Below are 11,053 nucleotides of genomic sequence, written 5' to 3'. Positions count from 1 at the left end.
AACAGCTGGAAGGTGTTTGCCTTTTCCTTGTAACATTTTGTTTTTCTGAGTGATCATTGCAATAACAATGGAAATTTAATTTTTATGGAAAAGTAATTATTTTCAGGTGAAATCCTGTATTTGCTGTTACCTTTTAAAATATTTCATACAGGTCTGAAAATGAAGAAAATTATTTTACTGTCTTCAGCAAGCCTCTAATTTTATGTTTTTCCTAAAAGTCTTGATTATTTGTCATTTGTGTGCTCTCTGTATTCAGAGGCTCGTGAAAGAGAGAAAGAAGACCAGGCTGAAAAAGAGTTTAGAAATCCCTGCACTGATTCATCACCTTCAGTATCCAGTGCAACAGGAGCTGGGTCCACCTTAACCCGAAGGTACTTAGATATGTTGGGAGATTCCATGTAACAGCTTTCTTATCTGAAGAGTTTTTCGTTCGTTTTGTTTGTTTGTTTTTTGTTGTTTTGTTTTGGGTTTTTTTGGGGGGGATGGGTGGGGTTTATGTCAACATGAGCGTCATTTAATTTTTGTGAACGTGCCTATGTTATTTGAAGTATTTCAGTGGAAATTTGTATTTTTAGGGTTTTTTAATCTATACTTTGTTAAGGATATGTCAATATTTGTAAGTATTGACTGTGTGTATATTTAACAGTAAGAGGAGAGCCTGTGTGCATATTACAGAGAGTAGTAATGTGGTTGAGGAAGTACTTTGTTTTGAATTCAGTTTGCAATTTAATTTCAAACTTGCCAATGTTTCTTTGTTATTGACAAACAATAAACGCTACTGTTTTGAGAGTTTGAATTCTGAAATGCTGGGAAATCAAATGTAGCTGAAGGTAATGGGGGTCACACAGCTCCATTGTGTGCCAGGGATTGTGGAGGTCTGTGCAGTGTGAATTTTTACGTTTCTGTATCTATGGAAGTCTAATAACCAATGAAAGACTCTAGTAGATCAACATATACTTATCTCATAGGCTGATAGAGTCTGTATGTGGTAGATGATTATAGATGAAGTTGAAGTGTCTCAGAACGTGAACAAATTTCTGTTACAAAATTTACTTTTTGCCTGCTGCTCTGTGGAAAACTCAAATGAGCTGTGCACTCTCACTGAAATAACTGATTGCACAATCTACTACCCTACAGATACTGTGTTATGTCTTGTAAATCTGGGAGAAATACTCTGTGCTCCCATTTGCTTTTGTTGATCTCAGATGCCTATCTGGTGAAATAATGATCACAAGAATGTAAATGTAATGTGATTGTGTACTGTAGATGGGTGACTTCAACATAAAGAAACAATTAAAACAAATGGTCAGGTGGAAAGCAGTCAGGTGATCTAGAGCCTTTCCTTAATCCTCTCATTTCGCTGGTGGACTTGACAGAAGAGAACTCCAGGGAAGTAGTATAAAGGAAGATAACAAATACCTCTCAGTATTCTGAGTTACTAGGTAGGCTCTGGTAACTCACCAGAGTTCTGCTGATACTAAGTTTTCTTTGTTTTTTTTATTTTTACCAAGCATTGAGAAGGGAGGGCATGATATGAAAAGCTTTCCTGGAAGTTTTATATTTCCTTGTAAAATAGGATATGTAGTTTAGTGCTAAAACGGAAAGCTAGTGAAGGAGACATGCCATTAATTACTCAGCCTTAATACAGAGGAACACTCCTACAACTGACAATTTAAGTCTGAAATATGGGACTCTCAGTAGTTCTTCTTATAATGTAGATTTTAGTTACTAAAAACTGATCAAATATATATAGTTTGTTCTGTTCTCTAAAAATGGTAACACTTTCCTGAGTATTGCTTTTTTAAAAAATTCCAAGTATTTTCATTTATCACAGTAGCCCTTGTACTAACTTTTTAATTGTGAAAAAGTGGTTGGTCACTCCAAAAAGATGTGGTGAACAGCTACTGATTCTTTTTGCGTTTGACCTACTTTGAGAAATGTTTACAATAGTTATGGTACTTCTGTATTTATGCATAAGTATAGTAATAATTATGCTTTATGAAACGAAAGCATCTGGTGGTATATAAAAAGAAAAAAACCTGAGAAAACAGTGTGGATGATGTGAGGAGAGTGAACGCATGGGGGGGATGTGCCCACGTACTTGTACAGCTCTCTGTTTTTTGTTATTTCCCCTGTCTGTGTGCCATCCCTGCTCTGATACAGCTTTCTTGTTTTCCTTTACAGCTTGTTTCCCTTACTGAGGAAGTAATGAGGGAAAACAAAATCAATTCCTTACACTTCTCTAAATCCTGGGAAAGGGGCTGGCAAACTGGTTTTTCTTTCTTTACAGCCTCTGGTAGAGTAAGACTGTAAAGCTGAAAGTTGAAGAAACGCCACTTGTTTTGTCCTTTCTGTCAGCACCACTCTTAGTTGCTGTCAGAAGGGTAGATGGGCTTTTTGGTCTGGCTGCATTGGGATGTTCTTACATTTGACTTTCTTCCAGTCAGGACAGAGGATTGCAGTAGCTGAAGCTGGAGTACTTGACTGTCCCTGCCAAGCTTGGAATGTGGTGATAAATAGCACTGCAGTTCTGACTGTTTCACATGCAGAGTGATTACAGTGCCCCTCGAAATACTGAAACATTTTATTTGATGAATTAATCCTTCCTAGAAAATGAGGGAATGATAAGGATAGGTAATAAGGAAGGAAGCTAGGTATTGTTCTTGGGTGTCTATAGAAAGATCTGAAAATCTCAGATTCCGGGATTGGAAAGACTCCTTCAATCATTATGTTGTATACATTCTTCTCATTGGCAGCTGCAGTGTGTATTTGGTTCAATTCCAAAACTAATAAAATAGTTTAGCTTTTAGGGAAAAGATGTGTGGTTAGCTAGTTTGGGAATGTGTATTGACTCTTAAAACACAATTCTTCTGCACATAGTGTTATAAAGCTATTAGTTTTGGGGATACCTAACTTGAAGAACTTTGAAAGTCCCGATCTGTTCCTCACATGCTGGAAAAGCTTTAGGTAAAATAATATTGATTGCCATATTGCTGTAGAATAAAGGAAGCTCTTTTTATTTGGGTTAGATTTATTAGATAATCATATCCTGATCTAGGTCTTTAAACGGCTCTCATCTATGCAAAACAAAGTTTGCATGTAGAGGTAATATCTGCTATTAGGCTAGTAAATGTAGTTGGAAAAATCAGACAATCTTTCAGGCATGCAAACCCTTCTCATCATTGTGATGTCTGAGGATAATTCATGTTGGTTTTAGTTTGTTTTGATTTCTACCTAAAATAGAATTACAGTTGCTTATCCAACACAAATATTTGCTGTGTAACCTCCTACCTGCTTGGAGTACAGCTGGTTTGAGAGGCAGAGTGGGGCTGCATTCTCTGTCACAATTACATAGTTTAGAACATATTTTCTTAATCTTTTATTGTGTTCTTAAACTTGTGTCTTTTTTTTTAATAGTTTTTATGTGATAACCTGAACTTTAAAAAAAACCCCAGTAGCTCTGTAGTTGTCTTTTTATTTTCCTTGTTAAAATATCTTTTGCAGTTTGTTCACTTAAAAACTCACATACATGCTCTTAAAGTACAAGCTCCCAAACCAAGTCTTGCAATGTGAGCTCATTGCACTTTAAAAGAGCAAGAGACAGTTTTTTCTGCTCATGACTTTTAGACCTTACTTCTTTCTGTTAGAATATTGCCTGTTTGATAACTACCAGCAGAGGGGGCACATTTATTTTGAATAAACCAGATGAATGTGCACTAAATAGGTCTGCTTACTTTTCAGAAATTTTCCAGTGCTAAAAATAATGTATTCATGCAACTGATTTGGACAACAGCAAAAAGATAATTTAATGTAACTTTTAGAATCTAGATTTGTGACAATATCAAATATTTGGTTGAAAGTGCCTGATTCCTTATTATTCTTTACCAGCATTATACAGCAAGTACCATGCTTTGTGTTCTCACTCTGGCTGTGAGCCTGGACAATTACTGTTTTGAGTTCTACTCAGCCAACAGAGGAGTAGAGCATCTGCACACGCTACAGCTTGAAGCAGAATCTTGAAAATGCTCTGTAACAATATTTCCGCTGGCTTCTAAGCAATACTGAAATCCATAATAGTGACATAGTGCTGTTTGTTTTTACAATCCATCTAACTTTTTGTTTTGTTTTGTCCAATTTTTTGAACTGTCTGTCACTTTGGTATTCCTTTTTTTAAAGCTTTGTTTATACTTCCAAGATGATGATGGACCTACACTCTGTTAATAAAAATTAGTTTAAGTTTTGCTGCTAATTTCAGTGTTTACAAATTTACAACAGCGCTCAGCATCTTCTTTGTGAAAATTCCTATGGAAGTGCTGTGGGTCTTGAAATAGTAATTTTTAATTTTTTTCCATGTAGAGAGACAGCCTGTAGTGAAAGTGAAGACAGCTCAGATGAAGAGTTAACTGGTCCTTCTGTGCAATCCCAGACTTCTGCTCAAGGTCCAGCTGGGGATACCGATGATGATGATGAATTTATTGGGCCACCACTTCCACCTGGGTTCAAGGATAGTGATGACGATAATGACAATGATGATACAGAGGAGGAAGATAATGTAAGTATTTTGTTCTTTAATGTTTTAATGCTTTAAGTTGACTCTTAATTTGTAAGTGTGCTCTTTCCTTTATGATTGAATTTGCAGGTGAAGCCTGTCTGTTTTTTTGAAATGCAGACTTTTTGTGTTTTTTCTGATGATTATTCAACAAATGCAAATAATTGCTTTCATTTAAAAATACCAGGATTTTTTAAAAAAATGTATGCATCTGAATCTCAAGGGAGATTAATCACTAATTAGTATATATTGTTTACTCTTTTTTTTTTCATGTTATGAAATAACTATATAAATAAATATTGTTATATAACTATTTTATATGGTTTGTTTCCCAATGCATGTGTAGAATTTTTTGCAAGAAAGTGGAAGTAGAGGTAGGCTTAAATCTGGGGAGAACAATTGTGCCAAAACTGTTCTGAGAAAATGAACTGTGGTAATGGAGGGCTGCTTTTTTTTTTCTGTTTGTTTTATTCTGAATCTAAGTAAGTGCCAGACCATTTTGTTAGAGTGAATATAGATTGTCTTTTCTATCCACATTAAAAGCAAGAAAACCCCTAACAGCCTAACTAGGGTAACACAAACACTCAGTCGAAAAATCTCTCTCTATTTGGTTAAAAGTTTAATGGTTTGATGTTTGTTGTCCAAGACTTCTTTGATTGGATATTCTGTGTCAGTGGATTTTGTATGATGGTTTCCATGTTGTTTTGTAGCAACAATGGTAGAAGACCTGTAAAAACAGCCTTATATGCTGTTTTGAACTGTTCAGTAGCTGTATGTCCTGCTAGACAAATATAAACCTTATCATAAAAATCAAATTCCCGGGTGTCTTAAGGATTTCTTGTCAATTCCTCTTGAGTTTCGACTTCGAGTTCAGTCTTTTCCTGTAAAATCTCTTACCTTCTTGCATCTCGTGAACTTTAAAACATAAGTTTAGGCTACTCGCTTAAAATGAACAAGAGGAACTTCTTAAGCAATGACATAAGTGATTTTTAAAGTGAGCCTAACCTTGTATGATCACAGTTTTTGAGGTTGGTTTTTTTTTTTTCCCCCCCCCAGAGGATAAGTGGTAAGAAATTCTGATACCTCAGGGGTTTTTATTACTTTGTTTGATCTGCTTGATTCACTGTTGCCTATGGATTTCTGTAATTATCAGACTGTACATTTTAGTGCCATATCTCCTGTGATCTCATCTGTAGCCCACACGTGACTTGTTCTGTCGTAGAGATCCAACTGCAGATAAATCTCAAACTTTACTTGAGAATGTTTTAGGCCTTAAGTTGCCTTACGACTTACTATTGATCTGTATCAGGAGTTCTCTTAACTTCTGGCTGTTACAGCACTGCGGAGTGAGTCCATATTCCTGAGGACATCATAAACTCAGATTTCAGTTGCTGTGGATCATGTCATATTGAAGCCACCACTTCTTTTCTGCTGATTTTCATCTGTGTTACTGTCTCAGGTCTGCTTGTTGATACATTTTCAACTCATAGTAACAACTCAAAATATAGTGCTTTATCAAGAAGTTTTATCCAACTTTATTCTCTCCAACAGATAATCAGAATAATAGTTCTGTCTTGAAAAGTACTTACATTTTTTGATGCTGAAGGAAATGTTTGGTCTTGTTCAGTTTTGTCTCTAAGTACTTTTCAACCTATTTCAGTATCATTCAGAATGTTAGAGTGTACACAGATTGTGGTGAACCTAGATGCTTGTCATTTTGTGAAAAGCCCGCAATCTATTACACAAGGAACAACAGCTTCTGAAAGTGCCTATTAATAGCTGCTAACTTTGTCTATGTATGTACTAGGAAGTGGTAAATCTCAAAAAATGCGTGCTTGTTCTGCACAGATGTTTTTTTCTTTCTTTGGGGTCTCATCAGAATGCCCTTAAATCACAGCTCTCCCTAGCTGGCCCTATTTCTTTTCCCAGAAAAAACCAAACTTTTGTTCTGCTGTCAGCACTTCTGAAGCTGGTAGTGCCTTATAGCACTGAATAATTGAAGCCACACAGAGAGAAACAGCCAGGCTTGGGAATCAAGTCCTGCCAGGTATCTTTAATCTTTGCGAGAGTAGAATTTCTCCAAGATACTCAAAGGACTTCAGTGTATATGACACTAAAATAAAACAGTGTAAACTTGAAATCATGTTATATCCTAGGAGCTAAACCCAAGGTTAAGTCTCATGTCTGCTAATATTTCATTGAAGTACTGCACAAAACTTTGCATCGGAAATCTCTTGTAGCTATGCATCCTGATTGTTTCTACACAGACTTTATTGTTCATTGCTTTCTTTCTGTGTTACATCCTTACTTAGTTTCTTAAACAGTGAAGGCTGGAAAACTATAGGCACCAGAGCTATAGGCAGCAGTTGTCTTAGGGGGGAAAAAAAAAAAAGGAAGTTTTATTTCCATGGAATGCCTTCTTGTCAGGTTCTTAAAGAATTAAGTAGATTTCTAAACTGAGTATCTCCAGATGGTTTTTCCTGGTAATTAAGAGAATTTTGCATGTGTTGGAAAATTAAAGAGAATTTCCCTTAAAAACCACACTTATCAGATTAGCTGAATAATGGCATTTCATCTTATATACCTGAGTTTTTCTTGTAACTCATGCCAGAAATTATTTGGATTCTCTTTTGCAAATGAGAATTGATAAAGTAGCTTGTGGTTTGACCGTAATTTTGTTATAAGACTGGATTAAAATTTGGGAAAACTTCTCCTTTCATTCCATGGCCTGTTAGAGACATCACTTTCTGGGGTTAGCAAAAAGCATTATATATTTAGCCTGCTATAATTCCCTTCTGTAGTAAAATATATATATACACCTTTCAATTTAGGGTGTTAACAATAGTCTTGCCTACTCATATTGAATTAGCAAAATTATTTGATTGCATCAAAGGAAGTTTCACCATGTTGGTCAAGTAAGCTATAATGGAAATACACTAAATATTCCAAATCTGTTTTATTGCATCATCAATGGAAGTGTGGCATCCTTTGACATCTCTTTTGTTGAGTAATTTTAGGTGAGTAATTTTGTTAGGTTCACATGAATCAGGAGTTCTATACATACTGTTGTTCCAGTTTGTGGTATAATCATCTGTTTTGTCTCATTAGTGAGTGCTATATGAATTCCTAAATGTAATCATGTTCAAACTATAGATTAGTGCCAAGTTGTGACAGACACCTTCATTTATTCATATTTATGGAATAAACGAGGTCTTGTAGGATAAAGGAACTGAATGCTCAGCACTCATTTATGTAGAATAGCGGTGTTGGAGAGCAGTATTTTTTAATAATTGAGAAATTGCAGGAAGATGCATAATGTCTCTCAAATGGTAAAACTGTATTTTTGGAGGCAATACATCTGTTCCACAGAACAGAGTAAGGCTTTTAGTAGTAGAGGTAGCTTATGAAGAGGAGGTTATCAGTAACTCAATAGAAAGTATTTATTTGTTTTTAATCCTTCTGTGCTATAGTGTTCTGTGAACCTATTTTCTGTTGTTCTCCATCAAAGGTGGCTGCACCTTAGTAGGGCTTTGTGCATTGAAATCTCTAAAAGGCAGGCTATTGTCCATGTAAATAATTCTGAAAAAATCCAACTGGATTGTTACTTTAACTTGTTATCTAACATGTGCCAGTGACATACAGATTTTTTTTTTTTAAATTATATAATTGCTTGTGTGCCTGTCAGATTTATGGATTCTGAGCACTAAATATAATTTCTTTTTCTCTCTCCAAAAGGCCAGTGGGTATCTTGTTTAGCAAAACACTTGCTTTAATTCTGTAAACTTCTCTAGAATGCCAGAGGTAAAACAATGTGCAGAAACAGCTGATTTTACTTCAACCTATCTTTCTCAGTAGTTGCTTTGTTTTCTGGTTGACTGTTTTAATTTCTGGCAAGATTGTGGTATTAATTTTTTATGTATTTGTATTTGAATAATGCTACAACTGGCTCGATAAAGTGGAGTTACTTGAGACTAGAGTTAAAAGACCCCAAAGAAAAAGTTTCAGACTGAAAGGTAACTTGCAGACTGGTGTGATTTAAGTTTGTCTGAACTTAAGACAATAGTTACAAAACAGTCTAGAATAGATTTAGTTGAGAATAAGCAGAGCAGCAGAAATATGAGACTTGTGGGTTTTCAGTCTAAACAGTTAATTTATAACTGGGAAGATTTTGTGTCAGCATGGATGCCAGAGGCCTTTGGGGTCTAGAGCCTTCCCTTACTGCTGCTCATGAACACAGTTACTTTCTTTCCTGTGAAGGGAATCAGGAAGCAGCTGTGCTTTCCTGATTTCCTGTTGATCGATTGGTGATCACAGCATGATCCTGTGAGCCCCAAGGAAGGCAGGTGTTGCTGTTATGAGAAGTCTGTGATTCCTGTTTCTTGCTTGTACATCAGGCTGTGGTTGGTACACATCAGGGCAGAACTGGGAGAGGAGAAACAACAAGCTCCACTGAATAATTCTTTTGTTTTGTTTCCAGATGTACTGTCTCTTTTTTGTGATCATACTTCGCTTTTGAAGTAACGTCTTTAAAATAAAAGTATCTATATTTTTGACCCTGAAAGGAAGCAGAGTTTTCTTTAATAGTTATATGAGATATGAGTTGCAGTTCTGTAATCTGAAGTCCTGTGAACTTTGTGTAACAGATAAAATATGTTGCAAGACTAGCTTTTTCCTGGTGGCTTCCCACTATCTCTCAAGCCTGACTTCAGGTGTGATTTTTCTTAGAGGAACATTGTCTTTACACCATCGCTTGTTCAGTTGTTTTTGTTTTCTCATGAGGGACGATTAGTAGAGACATTTGTCAAAATTGCTCGCTATGAGGTTAGCATCATCTGAGTCTAGGGTTGGCCCAGCACTGCCTGGCTCATGTCAGGTGTTTTGCTGAATAATTATCAGGTGGAAGGAGTAGCTGCTGCTTGTTATCTTTGATGAGAATTTTTCATACCTTACTGGTGTTTTTGTAGGAAAATGAGTAACAGCAGTTAATTGCTGAATGTTTTGAATCAGTGCTGTTACTTTTTGAGTATTATACATTCCTGTAATTTACATTTACGTGTGATACAATATGAAAATAAAATTTGGAGGAGAGCCATATATATTGTATTACATATACGAATTCTTACTGGAGTTAGTTTTTTCTCTGAATTTATCTAAATTAATTTTATATACTCAAGTGTTTATAGTAGCATTTTTCTGTGTTTATTATATTCTGTGTTAACACTGATGGTAATTGCATTTAGTAAATAAGTACTGAGATTTAATAACTTATTCATTTAGTATAATTCACCTCCATTAGTGCTAGAAGTGATGATTCTTAACAAGACACAATATGCTTGTAAGTAGTTATGGAAATATTTTACAGTGCTTGTTTTCAGTAGTGTGAGGAATACTGCTGTTTGAAGTATATTTTAAGGACAATAGATACGCTTGTTATCAATTCCCTCTGATACTTTCCTCTTGTTTTCTTTTTATATGAAAGACTTGCATAAATTTGGGGAGTCAGGAAAATGAAAAGAACAGTTGTCTGTTTGAATTGTAATCAATGCTTTTCTGTTGTGCTTTTTCTCCTAATGGTGTAAAAACGTGGTTGGATTGTCAGCATCAGCTTTTCACATGGTCGTAAGCTGAGAGGCAGGTGGGAGGAAGCAGAGCATCTCCTATAGTCTGAAGCTTTTCAGATTTGGTTTCTATCCTGAAAAGTAAGCCTTTCTGGAAAACTTGAAGAAAATATTTTTGTTTCCAAGCAGGGATGTTTTAAAAGAGAAAATATCCTGTTTTTCAGGGGGCAGATTCTTAAAGAAGGCAGTATTTCATGTGGTAAATTTTGAGGTTGGAAGATGTAGTAGAGTCTTTGCCATCTATTTTGCCTTGTTGAGATGCACTGGGTGTGTGTCTGGTGTTTGTGCAATCAAAATAAAATCTGTCTGGAGGGGCACAGGAGACTAGCCAAAGTAGACATGTCAGAGTTGGTGGGTGGACATAGGCTTTAAATCTAGGACATAAGCATTTTTCAAAGTAATGGATAACACCTATTAAAATATATTAGTAAGAGAGTGTATTTATTAATGTTCTCTTCTACACATCATTAGAAAATGTGCTGAGATATTTAACAGAACTTAATGGAGTGCTAGCATCTTGTGACACTTTTTCCTCACTTGAAGCAACAGGTATAGAGGTGGTTGTTGGAGGAATTTGAAAGATGGATTTGCAAGGCTTTATTTTCTGTCTCAAGCTTAGTTACAGTTGATTCTTCTTTGGAATGGAGGGCTATTTCTCCCTGCATTACCAAAGGGATACTAATCATGTTGTAATTATGTCCCTGAAATAAGTACAGCCTTAGGGCTCTCCAAGGCTGTACTCTGATTTGGGCACATTTCCAAAGTGATAGCTTAGCTGTATTCCAAGTTTTAGAATTGTTTTGAGACACTTCTAAATTTTTGCAGAGTTTTAACAGGACATACCGGTAATACTCGTTTGTTCGGAATGGAAAAAAGCCATTTCCTG

At 35.7% G+C, this 11,053-nt stretch overlaps 1 protein-coding gene across 1 annotated transcript in view; it reads left to right on the top strand.

The window, feature by feature from the left end:
* Positions 1-256: 256 nt before the first annotated feature.
* LOC104527394 (WD repeat-containing protein 70-like) overlaps positions 257-11,053 on the top strand; it is a gene marked incomplete at both ends in the record, with an annotated part of 76,659 nt that continues 65,862 nt past the window's right edge. Inside the window, 2 exons of the mRNA XM_010171110.2 lie at positions 257-371; positions 4,357-4,552. Of these exons, the coding sequence (XP_010169412.2) occupies positions 257-371; positions 4,357-4,552 (311 nt within the window). The remainder of the gene's footprint in view (positions 372-4,356; positions 4,553-11,053) is intronic.

Source organism: Antrostomus carolinensis, unplaced genomic scaffold, assembly GCF_000700745.2.
Source record: "Antrostomus carolinensis isolate BGI_N321 unplaced genomic scaffold, ASM70074v2 scaffold3177, whole genome shotgun sequence".
In the NCBI taxonomy this organism is placed as follows: Eukaryota; Metazoa; Chordata; class Aves; order Caprimulgiformes; family Caprimulgidae; genus Antrostomus; species Antrostomus carolinensis.
The sequence above is the reverse complement of the archived record's forward strand: the minus strand, read 5'-3'. Positions and strand labels throughout refer to the sequence as shown.